Source organism: Carassius carassius, chromosome 15 (assembly GCF_963082965.1).
Source record: "Carassius carassius chromosome 15, fCarCar2.1, whole genome shotgun sequence".
In the NCBI taxonomy this organism is placed as follows: Eukaryota; Metazoa; Chordata; class Actinopteri; order Cypriniformes; family Cyprinidae; genus Carassius; species Carassius carassius.
The window spans coordinates 20,792,125-20,816,241 of record NC_081769.1 but is presented as its reverse complement, the minus strand read 5'-3'; the positions used below and the strand labels follow the sequence as shown (position 1 = coordinate 20,816,241).

Below are 24,117 nucleotides of genomic sequence, written 5' to 3'. Positions count from 1 at the left end.
TCAAGCCCTTGTGGAGCCGGCAGTCTTTGCAAAATAAATACAAGCAGAGGCGAGAAGGAGAAAACCATGCATATAATCCGTTTTTACTTTTTGTACACATAAAAGACATCTTTTGCAACAATGTCCTCCATATTAATAAAATGGCATAGACAGTATAAACATACAAAAATGAGCATGAACGCGGAATGTTTCATTCCTTCCATCCTCTCTCTGCACCTGCGTCTTACCTGCCTTATCTTAACCTCCTGTTTTCTTAAGTGCTCAAAGCCCAATTCTACTCTTTTTAGTCTGTTACCCTACCACTAAAATCCCTTGGTTTTTATCCATAATAATAATAATAATAATAATAAAAACTACAGTAATTTCAAGTCTGTAGAACTTCGTCATTAAAAGTTAGTGCGCAGACTGGGCTAAATCATCTCAATTGAAACCGTTGCCTCAAAAGGTGAGTCTTAGTATTAAAATAATTTAGAGTTTGAAATAGGACTGGAACAAACACACACACTCTCTCGTTCTCTCCTCTCTCTCTTCGTTTACAATAGCACTTAGTAAATTGCACTTGTTTGCGGGTTTCTGGGGTGTGATCAACTGTGATTCTGGACATTATTAATGCACTCTGTCGTTCTGTCTGTGTGGCGAAAGCCTCCCTCAGAGACACTCCTACGTGTTTTCACACACACACATCCACTTCGTTTCTGCCAACGACAATTGATATGTCATAACCTGGCATCTGAAGCTGGCGTTTTGGATCCGTGAAATTTGTGTGAAAGGACAGTTCGTGTGCACTTTGTGTGTTTGTGAGTGTATGTTTGCGGTGAACACAACTGCTGTCACTGAGGTGGATTGTGGTGGAACTTTTGGACCGCCTACAGAAGAGCCGTTAAGTGTGCATACTCACACACACGCACACACATACACACATTCTCGCACGGTAATACTTCTCCTGACTTGGCGCGCTGAGCTATAGGCATGGCGCTCATTCCCAGGGGGCGTTACGTCAGATTCGTTCAAACCCCGCCTTGTATCTACACTATCAGGCGCAGAGCAGAGATTAAAAGCGCTTATATGATTGGTTTCTCCTCAGACATGTTTGTTTCCTGTGAGGATTTGGGTACTCATGGGAAATCGAGTTCAGTGTCACTGTAAGCTACTGGGTCTGTCCATCCCAGGGTGAGTTTACAGCCGCTGTGGGCGTGTCTGAGTGTGCTCGTGGGCGTGTTAGTGGTGTGCAAAAGGGGCGTGGTCATCAATAGGGCAAGGTGTCCAGAAACCTATCGATGAGCGGTGGGGGTGGGACCAGGTCCTCAAGCTTCAGGTAGAAGATTCTCTGTAAGCCTTGCGTACGCTGAGTTCGCAGTTCTGCCCTCAAGCCCAACACAGCTCCCACTGGGGATGGGGCCTTGCCAGTTGAAGCCACGCCTCCTGCGCTGACTGAGCTCAGGTGATCTCGCAGGCAGCAGATTAGTTTGGATTGCAGTTCCTCCACTTTTTTAGGCTCCTTTAGACCGGGACATTGTTCTAAAATGAGAGGAAAGAGTCTGAGTACTTTTGTTAAAGCTAAATATTGGTTAAAATGTCACTACAACTGTACATCTCGCACCACTGAAACATACCCATACACACATCACTTTAACAGTAACAATATCTGCAGTTGGTTTGGGAATCAAGAATCACTTTTTATTTACGACCAGTTGCATTCAAAAAAAAGAAGAAAAAAAAAAGAATCCAAATCGTGACATTTTAATGATTTACTAAACGGCAAATTATTGTTAAAGTGCAATTCCATAAAAGCGCCAATGGGAGGGGAAAATTCTGATGGTGAATTACTTACAAGGTGCACATTAAAGAACACAGACAGAAGATCTCATTTCCATAATGACCAACGCAATCTACCAAGAGCAGCGGAAAAAAACGCCTGCTTTAAGACATGCTTTTTTGGGGCTTTAATAATGCCACAAATACCAGTGAATTAACAAATGCTCATTTTTGTAAATTGCGTTGTGTGATTCATTTAAATACTCTCCTTCAATAATTTAACTAAAAGGGAAACTCCTACAAATGCATATTCAATAAGGTGAGTTACAAATATAATTGTGTCCATGTTTTTTAAGCACTAATTTCCCACTTTATGTCTCTAGTAAATCCTGATAAAAGTTTTTTAACACCAAATGAGGGTTTGCGCTGACACAAGGTGATAGTAAATCTGGCCCATAGAGTGCCCCAAATATTAATTATATATGATAATATTAAATATAAATGAATATAATATATAATACATTATATAAATATGTTTATTAATAATAATAATAATAATAATACATATTATTGAATACTTTTTTTCCCTAATGATTCTCATCCTCAATCAGCAGTCTAGTGTGTTTTTGTATTACACTTCAAACCACTCTATGAGTGTGTAAGAGCCCATAGTATAATAGAACAGCCATGGATGAGGAAGTGCAAAGGGATGCTGGCTTGCTTTGGATATATCTGTGTGTGCGTTCCAAATCTATGTGTCTAGAGCAGCTCCATTGTCACTGCATTCAAGCTATGTCCTCTCTCACTCTCACTGTTTTTTTTCCCCTTGGTCTCTCTGTGTCTCTCCCTCTCTCCTGGGGGATGATCGATGGCGCTCTTTCACCGCAGACACTTTTAGAGGGTCGATAGACTGAGTGGAGGAGTGGAGAGAGAGAGAGAGAGCTAGAAAGAAAAGAGAGGTAGGGACCTGAGCTCTACTGAGTAGCGCTCAATTCCTCTACAGAGTTAAGTGCTGCTCCATGGGGGCTACCAAACGCACACACAAATGCACACACATCTACACACAACACTGTAGATTGTGGCTGAAAAAAAGAGAGGTAAAGATTGGGTGACTGAGTAAATTGATTGACAGCTGTATCTCTCTGTTTACATTGATGCTCTCTTTAAAGTTAGCATGAGATTAAAACCTATCCTGTTCCTGTCTTGGTCTTTTAAATATTTTTACCCTGTATTAGCATGTTTCTATTCACAATGGAAAAAATGTGAATATCACAAAAAAAAAAATGTTTTTTAATAATAATAATTATAATAATATATATATATATATATATATATATATATATATATATATATATATATATATATATATATATATATATATATACAATTTATATACAATATACATTATGCAAATAAAGCAAAATTAAAAAAAGATTCTTCTCTGTTCTTCTTCTTCTTCTTCTCATTATTCACATGGGTTGTTGAATTAAATTTATGCAAAAATCTGAATATTGAAACAGTTTTTATCCAATATGAATTTTTTTCTGTAAGTTTAAGTCACATGACTTGTTGAATTTGATTTACACAAAAATATCTGAATATGGTCAGCGCCGGTAGCCTCATGAGCAAACAGCGTCGTTGCACTACGGGTGTCCCGAGTTCGAATCCCAACTTGAGAACCCTTTCCGATCCCGCCCCCCTCTTTATCTTACACTTCGCTTCCTGTCAGCTCTGATCTGTCTTATCATAATAAAGGCAAAAATGGCTAAATAAATAAATAAATAATAAGAAGAAGAAAAGAATTTTTGCAAATAAAGCAGTTTCCATCCATGCAGTATTTTCTTCTACATGTTTTAGTCTCATGACATTTGAGAACTTTTTTTTTATTCAATCTATAAATGTATTCAATAAACTTGTTTCCATCATAATTTATGCACATCCACCTCAAGCTGGCGTAAAAGTTTTTTTATAAACATTTTTGACATTTGATTCGCATCTCTATGTTTCCATCCAGCATTACTTTAGGCAATATTCCAAAATACTTTGATATAAACCCAGCTGTCTTTATTCTTCTATAATGCTTGCCAGAATGTGCCCGTGTTTCTGTGTGTGTGGCGCAAAGTGTGTTTGTCTGTATATAGGTCGACCTGCTGTTTAGCCTCTGTGTTAATAATGCATGGTAAGACTCGAGCACCTGCTGACCCAAAGACACACACACTGTCCTACTTTGTCAACCAATAATCACCTATCTCCACCTGCACTCAAAGAGGAGATGCACACAAACCTCACACCATCTCGGTGTCTCTGCTTTGTGTGTGTGTGTGTGTGTGTGTGATTAATGGGGATTATTTCTGCTGTCCAGGTAAACCTAATCTCTGTCAGCACCTGCCCCACACCTGTGATCACTGTGACGACTGCTAGCAGTGGGACAAAAGGGGTGTAAATACACAAATACAAGAACGACAACAAGAAAAGACAAGTGTGTGAAATGCATAGAAAGGGATTTCAGAGCATTTTTCAGAGGTTGCATGTTACCTGTGAGCAGCACTAGGGCACACAAGCAGGAGAACGCAGGCATGTCAAGGTTGAGACTCTGCAGGTGAGTGCTGAAGTCTCGGATGGAGTCCAGCCACTCGCCAAAACCACGCAGGCACTGCTGCCGGTGAAGGACCAGGCCAGTGCAAAACACAAACTTCTCATCCGTCAGCAAAGACCTGAGAAAAAGAGAGGGAGAAGAGGTCTAGATGAAGAACTGTTGTTATTTATACTGCTTCAAGGTGCCGTTTGAAGCCACGAGTTCAGTCGCAGCCTTTCATCTTTTAATTAATCGCCGTTCTTCTCGTTCCCTTCAGAACAGGTACATGTTTCAATTTACCAAGCCTCTAATTCTGTACGTAGCCACACATGCTATCAGAAAGCACACAGTCACTGCTGTGACACACACACACGCTGATTATCACCTCTCTCTGATTCATGTGATGACAATCTGTCCTTGGATTGGCTGCCGAATCTGTGTTTAAGGCATACTGCAAGGAAACAATTACCATAGAGACAAATGAAAGCCAGTACAGGGAAGAGCACATCAAAGATAGGAATGGACCTAATTATGCCAAGCTTTCCCAATTAAAGCTTTTAAAACATTCCTGAGATTATACTCTTTCTTTCTCTCTCTCTCTCTCTCTCTCTCTCTCTCTCTCTCTCTCTCTCTCTCTCAGCTCTGTCCTTTAAGGGTTGGAGGGTTCTTGATCAAAACTGTGTAAAGTTGTATCTTCATGTATTCTCACGACAATCGTTTGTTTGTAATTGCAGTGAAACACCGAAACACTCGCTCTGCACTCGTCCATCTTCTCAAACCACTCCTCCTCTCTCTCTTTTGGTCCGTCTGCAGCCCTTCGTTCTCAACGCTGCAATTTAGACAGAAAAACTTCCTCTCGTTTTTCCCATAGAGTGCTGGCTTCTGCTGTGTGAACTGTTCTTCATTAGTCTGCTGAATACACACACTCGTATAGACGAGGAGGAATGGAAAGGAGATGAAGGGAAAACGGCATGGAGGAATATTTGAGAGTCATCTTCTGAGCTGTTTTTGAAGCCATAGGGGTAAATAATCAAAATGTGAGCTTCATTAATGCGGTATAATGGTTTTAAGCCACTACATATGAATGCATATATACTGAATCCACAAACACGGTGCTGGTGATGTTATATTGGAAAGTGAGCATCATTTTGTCCTGTTCATTCCATGAGAGCACTTGAAGTGAACACTCTGAAGGGCACAGGGCTTTTGTATGTGGGCGTATGGAACACCCTACATGAAGATGTTTACATGATTGTTATTTTATGCTAAGATCATGTTTATGCAAACAACTAATAGAGGAAGAGTTCACGCTAAATGTATTTTTAATTAATTTATTCATTGTTTGTTTCTGTATATTTATCGATAGGAATATACGTTTTTGACAATTTGAGGGTGAGTAAATGATAGAAATTATATTTTTGGGTAAACTATCCCTTTACAATTGTTGTATATATATATATATATATATACAACAATAATTTTATATAATTATATAAAAATGTATATAATTTTATATAATTTTTTTTATATAATAATATATAATATATAATAACTATATAATAACTGTTTTATAATATAATAATATATAATAACTGTTTTCAACATTAATCAAAATTTTTGAAGGATCATGTGACACTGAAGAATGATGAAGAGACACTGATGAGTAATGGCTTCTGACGATTAAGCTTTGCCATCAAAGATAGAAATTAAATGTTTAAATATATAATCAAATGGAAAAATTCAATTGTAACAATATTTCACAATATTCTACTGTATTTTTGATTTTTAAAAACAAATGCAGCCTTGGTGAGCATAAGATTGAAACATTTGAGCTGTAATGTAGCTCTAGTGAACATGAGAGAAGTGAGGGTTTGATTTCATGTTTTAAAATGAATCATGAGGATGCACCAACCAGCATCACATGATCATAAATGGTGAAATTACATCTTTGCATATATCCTTCACTAACAGCCATGTGGAAGGGCCCTTCATGACGGGTTCAAAAATGCTGTTTCCAATCAGTCCATTATCTACCGCTGCCATAGAGAAGTAAGGAAAACAGGAAAAGAGTGAACACAGAATGAGTGAAAGCTCCTCATTATTACAGAGCAAAATTAACAACAGCACCCTTGAGGAGGGAAACGCACACATTCCTTTTAAATTTGCGTCAGAGTGAGTCGGTCTCTTTGCGTCCATTCATTCATTAACCTCAGTGCGGCCCCATGGGGTAAGAATATGTGCATGTGTGAGCCACATCAGATACCATTCTCTGGTGTGTTTGGGTGGTGTAGAGTCTATTTTCAAAACATGTGAGAACTGTGAATGTTTGTGAGCGGAAAATGTGCAAGTTTGCCCGTATTGTGAAGTCTCCACACATTCTGAACGCGCATCTTGTGAGTTTTCGAGTGTCTGTGACGTAAGCCCGGATGAATCCCCCACTTAAATGAGTCAGAACCCAAGTCTGCAGCTCCCTACTGAGGCTGTGACGCCACCACCCACTGCCCTCCCTCCCCGCACCTGCTCCTACACCATCAGAGAGGGAGAGAGAAACACAGAAGGAGCACCAGAGCTCGTTAAACAGGGAGCAGCTGAGCTGAGACAAAAATCACTTCCTGTTAAAGCAACATCTGAATGTCACTGAGTAACTGAGACACATCCACACACGAAAAAACAGGTTACTTCTAGTCTGGATGCAAACTGTTCCGGCCTTCGTGAGTAAAACAGAAATGCAACATAATATGGTGAATGTAATATAAGTGATCATCAAAATTGTTCATGAGATGTTTCTACCACACATTAAGTCTTGGGAGAGGGAGGTGGTAAGGCCGGGCTGTTAACCAATAAACTTAAATAAGTGAATTCCACAGGATCTTCCACACAGTGTCCATAGTAACCTTACAGTGCTGAATAGAGAGCAAGAACACACACACTTATGCTCACACACACACACTCGTTGTATAGGAAGTCACAATGTAACTAGCAGCGACTGCTGCATATTACACAAAATTAATCATGACTCTGCTTGTGAATGACTTTTTCCACAGTCATAATGATACTTTACACCTCATACTAATTTTTAAACCAGAAAGAAAATCCTGAGAGATGTATGAGACATCACTAATAGCAAGTAATAGAAAGATCTGACAGTTGCTATGAGATATTAAAAGTGTAAAGTCAGAGTGTAATTACTATAACTAGCGTTTCCTCCCACAGCTGTAGCCATTCAGATGAGAGCTGAAAACATCTAATTAGGATATTATTACAGGCTCTATTCTCTGTATTGTATTTCATACAGGGTCTTTGATATATTAATGATATATTACTGTAAAGATTTGATTAAGCAACATTGTGAATACTGTGATGATTTTGATGCACTGTTTGGTACTTTAGTAGCAAGAAAGAGATTGAGTTTGATTTATACCTGTGAATCACTTCAAACTGTTTGTTTCAACAAATTGATTCATAACCAGTCAGTGTCAGTGATTCACTTGTATCATCAGAAATGTTCAATGAAGTCTCCATGTGGCAGTTTTATATATTAAAATGTTTAAATATTAAATGTCTAATAAAATTTCTAATAAAATTAGAATGACACTGAATATAATTCTTTCTTGTGTTCATTTAGCAAAAAATTGTGAATAAATTTTTGACTAGATTTATGTTGCATTTTACATCTTACATTTAACATTTTAAAATATTGGTTCTTGGCTACAGTGATTGCTCTTTTGATAAGAATATATATTTAGGGAAAATACATTTAATAATAAATAAAATAAATATCGGGAACAATTATATCGCTGTTCTTCATATATTATATAATACATTATACATTGTGAATCTACTTGGCTAAAGTACCTGGCTGAAAAAATTGCCTTTTAAGAAATCTTAAGTAAATGCATAAATATTGAGATATACTGTATACAGCATATAATTAAAAACCTACGAATGTAAGATTTTTAATAGATTTTTTTTGCTATAATGCCCAATAATATTCCTCGGGACCCACTGCTCTGCACATTTTGCATGTCTCCCTTATCTGACACACTCATTCGAGTTCATGGAGCTCTTTCCTAATGAGCTGATGATCTGAATCAGATGTGTAAATTAGGGAGACACGCAAAATGTGAGGAACACTGGGTACCCAGCAACAAGTTTGGAAACCACTGTTTTAGTGTATGCTTAAGATGGTGTACTTTTCAATGTTTTCAGTGCCCTAAAGTCTACGATGTGAGATCTGTGTGTGCCTGCATGTACCTGTTGGCGAGGCGAAGCACGAAAAGCTCAAGGAAGGCAGAGTCAATGAGCAGGTTCTGGTCATCATGGTGAAGCTCAGAGAATCCAGGCAGCCGTTCCGCCCAGCAGTGCGTCACCTCCATGGAGCCAGTTAGCACTCTGTAAAACATCTGGATCTGCTGAGACTCAGATAGACCCACTGGCTCCACCGCACTGAACTACAGGAAGAAAAAGATGAGTATGCCACACAAATCAATAAAATAGAATAAATGTGAATGGTTATATTGTTGTTTTGAAGTTAAACTATGTTTTTTGTTTTGTAATTTAATAACTTATGTATCAAATGGTAAAATAAAGATTTCTGCTAGTTAGACAAAATTCATAAAGGATCTCTCCACTTATATACCTGACTGTAGTCTAGTTCTCGTGGTGTGGACTGGGAATAGGCCCTCACTACTGCATTCAGCAGGCTGAGGGGAGGTGATGGGGGTGAGGGCTCTGGCTGCAGGGGACTCTTTGGTTTAGACGGCAAGCGACCTCTCCTCCCCTTCAGGTTATCTGTACGCACCACTGTGTCAAACACAAAAACAAACATATTTTACACAAAAAACATCTAAATAGTATTATAAATGAATATTATTCAAACCATATTATCCAATTCCACACATGCAAAACAGTGACAGTGTATTTAAACACCTGACGTGTTGACAAATTATACTTCATATTATACTACTTCATATTATACTAATCCTTAGGAATTCAAAAGCATTTTGCATGTTTGTTTAGTAATTTTAAATAAAAGTTTCAGAAGTTTCTTTCCAGCTATGCCACTCAATAACGCTGGACTGGCCAGTAGGGGGCAGCTCAAATCTGAATGATTGCAGGTCTCAGAAGGAATGGGTGAGTGAAGGTGAGATATAATAAGAAGAATGTATATCGGTCCCAATCTCCGGCCAAGATGGATAAGATGATCAGAGGTGTGATCTTTTTAAATCACATGGTATTCATTCTTAAATTCTATAAGAATTAAATGTTCCCATGAACACATGTGCCTGTGACTGTACTGTGTGTTGTGTTATTACCGGTTCTGAAGCTGCTGATAGGCTGTGATTACAGAGACGAAGTGCTGCCAGTAAACACCTTTATTATAGTTTAATACATGCATTCATACTAACCAACCAAAACCAGCTACTCGCCAAATCTGAATTAATCCATGGCGCATCTTGAGCGTAGTGTGTGCATCCACGGGTTTTAAGTCATTAAGATGAAGAGTGTCTATCTCCTTTGCATCATTCCCTAACCAGAGGTCCAGCCAAGGTCATATGCACCAGGGCCTATTGTGTGATAATTGGTTTGAGTGGCTTGGCCAGACATAGGCCATAGGTGTGTGTATGTGTGTGTTAGATACCTTCTTTCACCATGCCTACACTGAGACACTTCTGGAAGCGGCAGTACTGGCAGCGGTTTCTTCTCCTTTTGTCCACAGGGCAGTTTTTACTGGCCAAACACACGTACTTCGCATTCTTCTGCACCGTCCTCTGCAGCCACCGACAATAAACAGAGAAAAGGGAAAGAGAAGAAAAACAATAAGCTAACAGGTCTAAACATTTTATTTATTTAATTTGATCTCGTTTTTGGCTAAGAATTAAAAAGGAAGCTTGCAGGTCAGATTTTAATTACAATGTGAAAAAGCTCCGGCTCCATCAGGATAATTAGATAAAATTAATTTCCTAACATGCCTTGCCTGCAGGAGGGACAATTTTATTAGCGCAAGCTACTGACAATGCAGATCAGTGCAAAGCGTGCTGAGGCCTCTCCCGCAAGACATCCCACGCCGCGTGATAAAATTGTTTGTGAAACTCGCGGGTCAGCTCACGGTACCTCAGGGTTTTGGTGCCTCCTCATTACCCCCCAACCCCCCCCCCCCCCCCCCCAAAACCTTCTCCTCGGCTGGATATGCGTGATTATTACTGACCTTATTAAAGATTTCATAAAAACGATCTGCGAGTACTCGCGACATTAAAAACGTAGAAAAGAGGGAAAAGACAATGCTAAGGTTCAGACATGAAGTGCACGTGCTAATGGTAAGTCAAAAGATTAACCACTTGCCTGAGACCGGTAAGTTCTGTGATTAAGGTAATATCCAAAACAAACATAAACAATGCTTTAACAAGCTACAACTGCAGTCAGTTTAATAGCAACTAAAACTTACATCAACAATGTTGGTTTCATTGTGCAATTATTCAATTAGGAAAGCTGCCAGTTGTTAAAATGAATAAAAAATAAAATAAAGCAGTCATAGTTGTGATAGTGATAACATGATAATTACTAGGTATGGCTTTATCATTATCTTTCTAAGTTTAATGGTGCCTTTGTATGTCAAGTGGCTAACAGCTAATGACTAATGTTATTCTAAATGTTAAACTAAAAAAATGTTGGTTTGTATTAAAACACTTTCAATAAAACTATAAAGAAAAAAAAAATCATAGTACACACACAGCTGTTTCCAACAGGTGAAAATAAAAATCAACCAAACCACCTGCGTTTTCCAGGAATCTGGAATTTTACCATCAGGTGAAGTTAAAACACCCACCCACACACATGCTATCCATATGATTTGCACGGTTTCTCATATTTCACTTAAATTGAACATAAAACTACCACAGCAGCCACGGTAGAGTGGACTAATCTCCCAGTGGGCGCACAAATGCACTTGTTAAATACGGGAGTCTACTCAGTTACAGCTACATTCACACTGATTCAGTATGACTTGATTAAAATACAACCTGTAGAGCGCATCATCTTGAAAACACCCTGGGCTTAGTTGGAAAAAAAAACACCCACCTCGCCATTTCCCCCTGCACCAAATGCACAAGTTATCTGAGTGCAACTCCGTTCTATAGGCTACTTCATAGCCGGTTCAGACTGTGACAGATTCTGTCTGTTGGCCACAGCCTTTGTACAGTCCATAAAAAAAGGTTTTATTGCTGCAGGAGCTCGCTAGATGAATAGACATCTCGTGATGTTCATAAACTAAGATAAACAGCTTTACATATGATGGCCATTAAGTGACTGAAACAGTTTCTGTGTATGTGTATGTATGTGCATGTGTATTTGTATTTATTCATGCTCTAAACGATGTCACAGTACAAAACTGTCACGGTAACAACACAACAGTTTCCTGACTTTTCCTAAAACTAAAAAGGACATCTTAGTTTATTTTGTAGTTTTTATGAATATGCTTATCAATTTCTGTCCACAAACAAATAGCAAATAGCCTGAAAATCAAACACTACTCCCTTAAAAATAAAGGTTTCAAGTGCATGTTTACAGCAATGCCATAGAAGAGCCATTTAATGTGAAGAACATTTTAATTATCAGAAGAACCCTTTTACACTATAAAAAACCTTTTATTCATTTAAAAGGTTCCATGGATGTTAAAGGGTTTTCATTGATGCCAATGAAGAACCTTTATTTTTAAGAGTGTATGACAAAAACTAAAACCTACTATTATTGTCTACCATAATTCTCTCATGCAAGCACACAAACATACAAATGCACACACACAGAGTTGCGGTTCAGTGCACAGTAGGGTCCGTAGGGTCGGTAAAGACAAGCAGTTGTGGATTCATGACATGTAACATGTGCTAATGGCCCTGTCACACATTAAAACCCCTTAGGGAACCTATATCCCCCTCTCCTCTCTCCTCCCCTAATCAGAGATGATCAGACTATCTTCTCTCGCCCTCTCCTCTGGGTGTGTAATTAGACGTGTGTGTATGGCTGTTCAATAGAAGAGGTGGAACTGGGTCACCATTAATTGGTTAAGTGTGTGTGTGTCTGTGTGTATTGCGCACTTAAACTGTATTATTAGGCAACTATGTCTGTGAATGAAGCACATTTTAGTGTGTTTATTATTCAACACTCTGTAAATGCCATAATGCGGGCACAAAAGCAAATTTATCTTTGTTGCAACTGATTTAATCAAAGTAAGCTAAAAGAAAGTGCTGGAGAGGAGTTTGAATTCAGTTAGGAGCTGTTAAACTATTATTCCAGTGGAGTGGGTCGAATGTGGAGGTTTTGTGAATGAGCGAGCCTGTCTTGACCCTCCATTAGGTAAACATTCTGAATAAATATTCTCACTCTGAGCATGTTATGAGTCACAGAGCAAATTACAAACCAAATAAATGGTTTGAAAATAAGCGGTGTGAGCGAATGAGCAAGACAGAGAGAATAGATTTTGTGTGCTGAAATTGGCCAGTAATTTACTATTTTTCATTGTGAAACAGTACAACGCTTTGTATTCAGATGTAAAACAGAACCATAAGTGAAATGATTTAGTGCCTGTTAATGAACATAAAACTAAAGTCGGAGGGAGAATCTGAATAATTTTGGTGGATAAATGCATTAAATGCATTAAATGCACACTCCATTAAAAATGTATTTTAAAAACAAATGTACTAAGAATCAATGTGCATAAATATTACAATAAAACCTATTGTATAAAAACATTTATTAGAAATTTTAGAGTGTCAGCGGTCTGACAAAGGATATACACTGCCACACAATACACCAGCTTGCATTAAAATTCACCTGCTAATATTTATATTGTGAGTTAATGAGTTGCCTGAGATAATTAAATGGTGAGTGTGTTTTGTGAGTTGGGGTGAGTACGAGTGTGTGTGTGCATAAAAATAAGCATGCTGATCGTCTAAGACTTGCCAGTGTGCATATGTCATTGTTTGTGGATGTCATTTGTGTGTGTGCATGTGTGCCAGCGTTGCAGTAATGGCTACAAAGCCTCAGGCTTACCAACCCCTGCTTTTATTAATTACTAAATAAAAACTAATTGTGAAACTAATTGAAAAGAGGCATAATTTATTTCTGCACTAGACCACAGGCCATTTCCAATTATTTCAGCTCTGCCACTCTTCCCTTTCATTGTCAGTCTTTCAGCACAGTCTCTGTATATTTGAAGTCTTCTTGCTGTCTCTGTAATATTAACCAGAGTACATTCAAATGTATGTATTCCAAAATGTAAAATAAATGCCATATATATGTTAAATTCATTGTAAGTGTAAAATTAGATCTTTATACGCTACAGACTCTCCTCAGTCTGTGTGTGTGTGTGTGTGTGTGTGCGCGCTCGTTTCTGGCCACAGCTCCAAGCTGCTGTATTTTAAGTGCGCGCCGCTGTCACACCTCTCACTGGTCACCGAGGGAAACGACCCTCACAGACGCCGTGGCAACCGCCACTCAGACGGTTTGTGAGAGCTCTCAAAGACGCACACACACATTCACACTCAGTACACACAAGCCAATACTTTCATGAAAAGGCTGAGCAAACCTGTCACAGTTGCACCTCTGAAACGGAAACTAAACATTCTTTCAGTTTTTGAGCACAAATTATTTTCTGTACAGTCTCAAATGGTCATACTGACTGTATCCCAACCCCCTCTTTAACTGAACAACAAAAACACACACAGCTCACTGAAGAATTGCTATTCACACGGTGGGCTTTAACCTTGGTTCAAACGCCCGCGGAGTGCGTTACAATGGTTGGTTAACCCTGAGCCTCACACTCAGAGAATGAGGTGCGATCGGTGTAGAGCAGCATGAGGCTCTTCAGCCAATAGCTCCTTTCAATCCAAGAACAAAACTAATGACCACTAATGAAAACACAATTAACAAACACTACCCTGGCCACACCGCTACATAAGAGACAAAAAAAAAACACTGACCAACACACTGTACAATAAAGCACAATGTACAATAAAGCACAAGTACAATCCTCTTACACTCCATTTAATGACATACACACTCAGATACACAATAAGACATGCTATTCAAATTAAGCACACACTGAAGAACACATATCAATCAACACAAACTCCCACATCAGCTTCTACAATAGTACAATCATTTGCAGCAGTATGAATAAATGTAAAGCATTAAGGGAAATCCAAATGAGAGCCTACCTCCAGCAAGCATTTCCAGTCAGTTTTAATTAACCTCAGCTTGTTTAGCTCTTTCAATAGTTCAGTATACTGTGCTGTGTTTTAAAAAGATAGTTCAACCAAAGAAGATATTGTGAAATAAGATATTGGGAAACACTTTTTGTTCATAGAGTGAAAGTCAATGAGTTCTAAAACAAGCCGACTGTGGACTTCAATAATTCTGTAAAGTGGTTACAGGATGACTTAAAAGTATTTAAATCAATAAATTATTATTTATATATTAAAATAATATAAGTCTTATAAAAATGAGATGAAATATGGGTGCAACCTAAACATCAGTTTAAAAAAAGAATCTTGGTTAACTAAAGTAATTTATCAATACTTTAAATTACTGTTAATAAGATTAAAAACAAGCAGCTTTGTCATAATTACAGCAGAAATATAGAAAATATCTTAGAACCACTGGTCTAGAACAATTTCAGACTCTTCTAAACAAATTTTTTTTTTTAATATATCTTCTTTTGTGATCCACAGTAGAAGTTCACCAGTTTGTGACAACGTGATGAGAATATTATTATAATATATATATATATTTTTTTTTTTTCTTTTTTTTTTGCTGAACTGCTTCTTTAATGGCCCAAGTACACGTGCGTCAGTTAGTGTGCAGTGGAATCTTATAGTTTAAGATATTAAGTAAAAATTCCTTGCGTATGATCCTCCTAATTACATTAAACAGAACTTCTAGTATGATTATTTCAGTAAAAGTGTGTGTCAGTAAGGGTTATTATGCATTTGCAATGGCACACTCATGTAAATAGTAGTGACAGTGATAGAACTGGGCAGCGTCTGTATTCGATCTGATCGAGAGTTATTAAAAAAGAAAGCGAAGGTGCTGCTGGGATGTTGAATTCTTACCTTAAAGAAGCCTTTGCAGCCTTCACATGTGCGCACACCATAGTGCTGACAGGCTGCATTGTCTCCACATACAGCACAGGTACCCTCTCCGGAGCTGGTGCGACTGGGTGGCGATGGCAGACTTTCTCCCAGAAGTGGGGGGCATGGGCCCATGCCCAAAGAGCGGAACGCTATGCCTCCCTGCTTACCCATGTTCAGGGGGTACATGTGTGAGTGTGTATGGGAGTGCACATGTGAGTGTGTGTGCGTGTCCAGGCTGGGTGGCACATGTGAAGATGAAGAGGATGAGGAAGGAGAGCGTTCGGGGCGCAGCGGAAGGCCGATTGCACTGTCGTAGCCGCTGGTGGATGGTGGGACCGTCTGCTCGTAGAAATGAGGGAAGCGAGGGCTCTTCAATGGGCCTTCAATCAGGCAGGGCTGGGGCACAGGGGGAAGACTGTGTTCATCCCACAAGAAAGAGCTGCTGGGTGGGCCAGAGTGAAGCGGTGTGGGGGGCGTCGAAGGGGGCGACTGCTTAAAGTACATGGAGCTCCCAGCTATTGCTTCGTCAGATGGTGCCATGGGTGGGTAGGACTCCTCCTCCTTCTTGATGATAGGGCGTTGAGGAGGGAGTTGATACAGACAGGAGGGTTTCGGCTCAAAGCCGCCCTCCACGAACACATTAAAACTGGGTAGGGAAGTGGTGGCAGCCGCCGCCGAGATCTCCCCCCCACCAAGCTCACACTTTGAGTAGTCTGTAGCCATGAGGTCAGCACTGTAGTCCCCATGGTAACCAAAGGACTGGGCAGAGTAGCTGGACCCATGAGGTGCAGGGCCATACTGGGCCTGAACACAGGGCATGTCTATAGAGAAGGGGAGAAAAAAAACCAGAGAGACTTATCATATTGCCATTTGGCTGAATTTTGCCTTCAGGTGTACAGAGGATTTGATGTCAACCAAGGCATTTCAGTACTTTTTTGTTAGTACCTAGTTAGTAGATAAACCATTCACCTGGAAACATGGGTTAGGCCGTGAGCTGGTGGGCACACATGCAAAAAATTTAATAAATACATAAAAATTGCAGGCCTTGCTCCTAGTTTGGATTCTCACATCTGAATTAAAGAAAATTCTGTCATAATTTAGGCCTACTTAAAGTTATTTTAGTGCATAGTTTATTAACATACAATGAAAGTGAGTGAGGCTGACATCTCCACTGAAGAAAGAAATTCCAATGAGAGTGAGTAAATGATGACAGAATGATAATGATTTAACAGTTTTAGTTTTCTTTCTGGATTTGAATTCCATGCCACTCTTCTAAGCAAACACCATTCAACCAGTCTAGCACACATACCTTCACTTTACTCACAAATCAATTCTTTGATTATCCATCATCAGTTCTTATTTACTAATTATAAATATGCATGTAAACATACACAGAGAAAAATGAGTTTAGTCACTTATATTCAAAACATAACGCCTAAAAGTTTTATCCAAAACGGGTTTTTCATAAATATTCATGATGGTTTTAATTTATTGTGCGACATGCACCTGTTGAAATAAATGTTTTTATCGTATTAAAAACCACGAGGAACTCCCTTGTTATTCGTAGTAGTCTGTATCTTGAGCCAGCTCTGCGCTCCTGGAAAACAATATTGCCAGCGTGCACTCCCAGAGTTATATAACCTACAACAGTGCGTCCTGACACAGCTGTTTAAGTGCATCTGTGCAGAGCTACCTGAGTCCGTGAGGAGATGTGTGTGCGTGTCCTTTGTTTGCTTATTATCCCTAGGTGGGGAAGTGCACACAGACCCGACGTCGGATTGACGCTGTGGTTTGGTGTGGTCGTAATCCTTGTGCCTCCAACACGTCATGTATGTTTAGTAAAATCAAGAGGCTTATCAATTACGAACGCCTCTTTACCTGTGATGACTCGGACCGTTGCGCGCGCGTTCCGTTTCCTACGCACATGGCTGGCTATGTACAAACACATATTGTGTTGTACAGTATCATGGATAACATTGAATTTAATGTCAGTAGACATTTCTATCACAGCAGTGGATTCATAGCATAATGCACATGAGCAGATAGCACAATTTATTTATTTATTTATTTTCACAATTCAACTTTCTTTTCAGAATTGATTTAAGTTTTTGGTTAATTTTATTTAAAACAACAGTAAACATCCTTGTTGTCCAGCTTACTTTATTAACTTTAGTCATACGTTCATACGTATATTTTCTCCATGTAGCCTAATTTAAAATTTGTATGAACCTGTAAACCAAACTGGGCATCAAGAGAAATTAGGATAAACTTTTACAGTAAAAAAAAAATATGTTGTACGCATTTCAGTGTACTAATTTTAAACAACTTTCAGGAGTGTAAAAGTAAAATGAATTTCTGTCACATATTTCAGCTGGGCTGTTTTCGCGCGACTCAATTAGTGTTTTTGCGCCCCTAGCGCCTATGGTTAGACATCAACTATATTTAAGACGTTTTAAACAAGAATGATTTTTATGACATGTTTTTTAAATGTGTTAATCTATAAACCTCAAATAAAACTGAGAAATATCGCCGGTAGTTACTTATGTTTTGTCCATGTAACGTTATACCGTTCACAACAGACAGTAATCGAGCAGCTGTTGCTATGGTCACCTCCTCAAGCACAAGCGTATACGTTGAGTGAACTCTGATTAACTTGTTATCTAATATTCTATCTTGTAGATACAGTTTGAAAGCATATTTGGTGAAGCCTATATAAAAAGTAACAACCTTCTCTAAAAAGAAAACAATCTTTAGGCTAGTTTATTTGGGAGGTAACTTTATTTTGGACAATTTCTAGGCCTAATATTCCTATAATTCGTGAGTGGGTGGGTGGCATAAGGTGCGACCCCTTCATCGTCATGGGTTCTGACGAAGGAATGAATGGTTTGAGGTCAAACTGTCCCGTGCTGGATGGAGCAAAAGTAGGCTAAGTCAAACTTTCTCCGACATCTTACACCACACAAACACATATCTCCCTATTACGTGCGCTTGAGACATAGGTTACTTTTTTCTTTCTTCCAGGCTTTTGGTTTTTTATAAACTAGGTTATGTCATTCTAAATTTAAACTTGCAATATTTTTAAACGATTTAATTTTTTTAATACTAAAAAACTATTTTTAGCCAGCGATATAAACACAGATATGTTGGTAAACTTGCTTTTGTGTAGTTTAGGAATCTGAAGGCACCACAAAATATGGCATTTATACAATCAAAGTTTTGGTGTCTTTTTGACACACTTAAAGCTCAATTTATGACAAGACAAATCCTTATAGAAAAAAGCAGGACTTGACTTTCTGTGTGACTCCGTATCTCTCGTGTGTATCCGTTTATGGTTTGTTTATGCACGTGCAAACCCCAGTGCACGTCGTTTTTCTACCTCAGCTCCACATTTCACCATGACACGGATAATAAAAATGAAAACGCAGCCGACCTAACGTAGAAATTATTAAAAAGGTCTAGACCACATAAAGTCATACTGAAACGATGCTTTACAGCTCTAGTGTGCGTGTGTGTGCGTGCATGCGTGCGTGCACCAGACAGAGAGAGCCTCACACAAACACACACTCAGGCTTATAGAAAGCGCTTTAAAGGGATGAAACAGTTGCTAACCTCGAGGTGTGCATTTTAGATGGACAAAATGCAGCTGTTCCAATAACTGTGATCGCTTGTTCATTGTCAGAGTGCCATAGATCTAACAAACAAACAAAAAATAAACGACATAAAAAAATAAATAGATGCACATGACACGCTAACCAGTATGAATTTAGTCTTGAAACTAACCTGCATCAGTGGAACACAGGAGGCACAAACACATTTGCGCAAACTTTCACTTTCCAAACACTAATAAGACAACAAAGACAATGTATTCTAACAGCAGCACACGAGGTTGCCCTGACCATGAAGAAGAAAGTAGCCTGTTATGATTTGGTAGGATGCAAATATAAAATGAAAGAGCTATAATATAGATTGCGCTCGTTCCAATTGGAACACAAATACATGCTTTTTCTGCCATATAAATGCCAAACCACCATCTGCGAGACTCATGTTTTAAACAGAATTAAATGCAATTTGCTGAGGAGTGTTGTACAGAGAATCGACAATGCCTGTTAAAACTCCAGTTATTATTCCGGTTATTTGCATTTATTCCCGGGACAATTACAAACACAAACAAAACTCTCGGGGAAAAAAAAGAAACATTTTAGATCAAACTAGGCTACACCTCTCAAAACTTTATAGCCACGAGAAAATTGTTGCTTTAATTATACAAACCAAAAACTGTTTTTTATTATAATTTGAACAGGTACAAAATTTACAACATGTCAATGAGATTTCCTGAAATGTCCAAGTTTCCAAAGTTAGACAAATGAAAATGATATAGCTAGCTAAGAGCAAAAGTTCACCGGCATATGGTAATCAAAAAAGCAACAAACATGTATTATCTTACTACCAGTCGGTTTGCATTTAGTACATTAGGTTTTCTTAAAACTATAAAATGATTATAGCTTAATAATAAAAGGTTTAAATATGCAATCATACACATAAAGTATGTGTCTAAAAGCTCTTCAGAGTCAAGAGAGATTTTTTTAGAGACTTGTGATACCTGATTGGCCTTTTGCTCGCTGAATCGTGGTCGGTTTCTTGGGTGGAAGCAGCACGCGTCTGGGGTTCGGGGCTGCTTCAGCACACGCGGCGGGTGAGGTATCCGGTAGCCGGGACTCAGACCTGGGCTGCAGGCGCTCTTCCGAACCGGTGTCTGGAATCGGGAGCACAGAATGATTTAGTTCACAACGACATAAATTCACACACACAAAACAGGAAACTCGCAAAATAATAGACATAATCAGGATTTTCTGGTAGTGTAAATTAGTTAGTTTAAACATATTTCCAGCTATTTTTGAATGCAAACTAATAAACAAGAGGATTCAGGCTCCACTAAATAAGCAACTAAGATTTTTATATATAAAATCTAACCCTTTCAATATTTGCATGCAAATAGTGGATGCATAAGGTCATACAAATTCGTTCACTGGTATTTTGTATTTCTTAAGTCAGAAAACCACAGTAAATATAAGGACATGTTTAGAATAGCCCATGTAAGATGTTAAATAGCCTACTATTCACAGATAATGACATATTTCTTGGACAAAAAAGTTGTGGATACTTTTTTTCTTTTCTTTATTTTTACAGGAATAATAAAATAAGACTTTGACAACTATACAAACTGCAGCCTTTGGAAACAAACCAACATTAATCAAAAAGGAAACCCCAAGCAGAAACAGCATAACATCTGACAAGATTGTCTAGTATCACACTCGATGAAAAAGCAAATAACAAGTGAAGAAGTGCATTAAAGTCTACAGGTAATATTAATGCTTTTAAGCACAAAAAATAACTCAGAATCTCACGCATGTCTACAAATACAATGTATAACGGAATAATTCGTTTTCCCTTCTGTTCCTGTATTCAAGCATGGTGTTAGAGCAGTTCTGGAAGTATAGTAAAATATATTGCCTTGCAGTTTTTCTTTTTTTTTTGGTTACGTGAGCTCATAAAAATGACAATCGCAGTGACGTTCGGACAATATTCATCTGGGCACTCACAGTCACCGAAGTCCGACTATCCCCGTCTTCGGTCAAATAAACCCAAGCGCGCCACCGAGGAGTTTTTAATAGCGACTAGCGCCCCCTCCCTGACAGAGGCGCGCTCACACAAAGCCAACCCTCGACAACACTAGGTATGAGCACTAGAGTCTTTATCGACCCTCAAACTACCAGAAACAAATCCAGAACATTCATGGTCTGGATATATACAGACTACATACACTAATTTATGATTTAATTGGCAGTTTTAATGTGGACAACGAAACACAGGCCAGCAAAAAGAGAATTTTGAGTGGCCATATAATTATACTTCTTTTTCTTTTTCTTTTTTTGCTTCACACACTTGCTGTAACGAAGCGACAGCGTTCTATAAATTGTATTAGGTTCAGCCGTTTGTCTTTTTGAGGTTATGTGTGATTTTTCAGAGCGTGTTTCGGTGTGTATACGCATGGAGCCGCCGGTCCGCTTGTGCCCCGGTAACCTAGAGAACCGCGAGAGAGCACTGAAGCACGCGCTCTGTAGAGGCGCTCCGTTATGCGTTCAATAAGGGCGCGAGATATCCTTTCCAGCAAACACACAAAGAAAGGGAGAGAGTGGAGATAAAGGGATGGAAAAATACAAGTACAGTAAATTAGCTTGGAGAACGGGATTTGACACCCGACGGGGACAGAGACCTGAGGGAAAGAGACAGCCTATGTACTCACTGACCCGATCTCGGGTGCACTGTAATAAAACTTTAGTATAACAGCTCACTTGGACGGTTGCCCTGATCAATAAACTGCCGTATCATACACCTATTAAAAGCGGTTCTGTCACCACTGTCACTATTGACACGGCTACTTACTTCCAAAGAAAAGGCTGCTCTTTTACAAAGCTTTACTTTGCCATTCACGCTCATAAAGGTGTGCAGGTCAATAATCATCATGTGCTTTGATTCTTGCTGACTTCAAATTCACACCAAACCACAGCCATGTGAAAGCAAATACTTTTTAAAGTAGCCTATAACAGGAGCACGTTGCTTATAAGTGTATTGGTGTCACTTTATTATCAAGAATGTAAACACCATCCAGTTACTCATAGTATATGCTACACAATAACGTTGTATATAAACTCAGTACTGGTGTTCGTTTAGAAATTAAAGTTTTCTGAATGCAGGGAAACACTTGCTTCACTGACGCTATACATCCTAATGATATTTAGCTCCTCATATGAACACTTGCCAGAACAAGAGTGAGAAAGTGGTAAATATGAAAACAAAATGTAATGTTAGTTAACTGTGTCGACATTGTGACAATTTTTGTACATTTATATTTGATTAGGCCTACTGTGCAAATGTGTATTTTAAAGTGTATGCTCGCCTGCGGTCCTTCCGAGGCTTCAAGACAGAATGAATGAAGCCCTGAAACGTGGCAAAATCAATATTGATGTGATTATAGAAGAAATAACTGAAAGTATTCTTAACGCAGATACTGCAAAAGACGAATAAACAAACATTCGCACAATATTAAGTCGCGCTTTTGAGAAACGCGGAGCGCGCGACACTCATTCCGTCTACGAGGCGCATCTCACGAGACTCTCTACCGGCGCCGCGCGAGCTCACACCGGGGTGAGAAAGAGGCATCCCATTTCCATGACAACATGCCAGAATATTATACGTTTCGCAAATAAATTGGGATTCAGTCCATCCATCTACAAAGACGTCGCACACAACACAGCTCAGTTGTCTTTACGCGGTGGGGAACGAACATTCAACAGGTCCGGACCAGAAGTTCTTTATAATATAATGAATGGAAATATATGAATGGAGAACGAAGAGAAACGACACAAATGAGACAAAGCGTGTTGTCAGTATCTGTAATCTACATTTCATTTTGCAAACTATAAGCTGTTTCTATAAAGCGTAGTTATTTAATTAAAATTCCCACTTACTTGATTTCTGTTGAGGTTCCGTCTTTACATATGTTTGTAAAGCCCTAATAATTCCTTGTGCATATCCAACAGAAAAGTGTGAAAACGCAAAAAAGTAGTTGAATGGATGTTGGTTTCAAAGTCGCAAAAGTTGATGGTTTTTCATTAAAAAATATTATTTGACTTATTTTCCTCTTAGCTAAGAAGAAAAAAGTACTCCGTGGTTCTGTCAGCTCCACTATAAGAGTGTCGGCGTTAGTAACGGAGAGGATGCGCTGAGTCTAACTTGCAATGTGCCTTTGTTTATGTGGCGCGCTGAGCGAGAGAAAGTCTAATAGCACATTTATCTATCCCTGCTTTCTACATAGCAAGCCTGGAATGCGTGACGTCAATGTGACGCCATGGGAGAGGTGACGTCGAGCACTGTAGCTAACCGGCCTCGCTGGTACAGTATACACATAAGCCGTGCAGTCCATGCCAGGAGAGCGAGAGAGAGAGAGAGCTGGGAGGACGGTTGATCTTCTGATTCTTTTCCAGAAGTTGTCTGAAATCCCGCGGTAGGCTACTTGCTGGAGGAAAATTTGGCTATAAATGTTATTGGTGTTAGGATTATTCCAGAGCTAATGTAACTATTCTAAATAGTTTTATTTTATTAACAGGTGCCAAATATAATGTAATTGATAAGTGCATAACACACATGAGTTTTTTCACTATATTAAAAACCTATTTAGTGGTTATAAACGTTTATTAAAACGTTTAAGGTTACTGCACACGTTATGGATGTGAGTGTGCGCTTATGAAGGTTTACCTAAAATAAAGACTGCTATGAAAGCTTACATTGAAAAGGAGAAAAACATTTGGTTATTGTCCAAATGACAGTCAAATAAAAATTATAAGGCTGCGGAGTTTGTGTATTTGAGTCATCAATGTGCCTCCGCCGTGCACACTAAACAAATTATTAAATGTAGCTCGCGTACCCCATTGTACAAAAAAGATCAACAATAGCCAATCACAAGACGCGTAATTTCTTGGCCACGTTCTAATTCTGGCCAATGATCAGCTGCCGGAGGCGGGGTGAGGGCTTGACGCACTGAGGCGCGTGATTGACGCAAGCGATGTTACTAAATTTAGCAGCGGGCGGCCCGGCGGTGTG

The 24,117-nt window shown here is 38.9% G+C and overlaps 1 protein-coding gene and 1 long non-coding RNA gene across 5 annotated transcripts in view; one reads left to right on the top strand and one right to left on the bottom strand.

Moving 5' to 3' along the window:
- Window positions 1-62: 62 nt before the first annotated feature.
- Window positions 63-23,413, bottom strand: LOC132158495 (probable nuclear hormone receptor HR38). 3 transcript variants are annotated; one of them, XM_059567928.1, is made up of 9 exons: window positions 22,986-23,413; window positions 20,057-20,209; window positions 19,066-19,147; window positions 15,436-16,277; window positions 9,972-10,101; window positions 8,970-9,133; window positions 8,585-8,781; window positions 4,291-4,469; window positions 63-1,518 (listed from the first exon to the last, which is right to left on the bottom strand). In XM_059567928.1, the coding sequence occupies exons 3-9, from the start codon at window positions 19,127-19,129 to the stop codon at window positions 1,247-1,249; spliced, it is 1,848 nt and encodes a 615-aa protein (XP_059423911.1). In that variant the 5' UTR covers window positions 19,130-19,147; window positions 20,057-20,209; window positions 22,986-23,413; the 3' UTR covers window positions 63-1,246. The 3 variants fall into 3 exon arrangements, with proteins under 3 accessions (XP_059423911.1, XP_059423912.1, XP_059423913.1); XM_059567929.1 differs by lacking the exon at window positions 22,986-23,413 and adding an exon at window positions 21,063-21,979; XM_059567930.1 differs by lacking the exon at window positions 19,066-19,147.
- Window positions 18,274-24,117, top strand: part of LOC132158496 (uncharacterized) — a 28,543-nt gene continuing 22,699 nt past the window's right edge. For both annotated transcript variants that reach the window (XR_009437690.1, XR_009437689.1), the window contains exons 1-2: window positions 18,274-18,377; window positions 20,644-20,816. This is a non-coding gene — a long non-coding RNA (uncharacterized LOC132158496). The remainder of the gene's footprint in view (window positions 18,378-20,643; window positions 20,817-24,117) is intronic.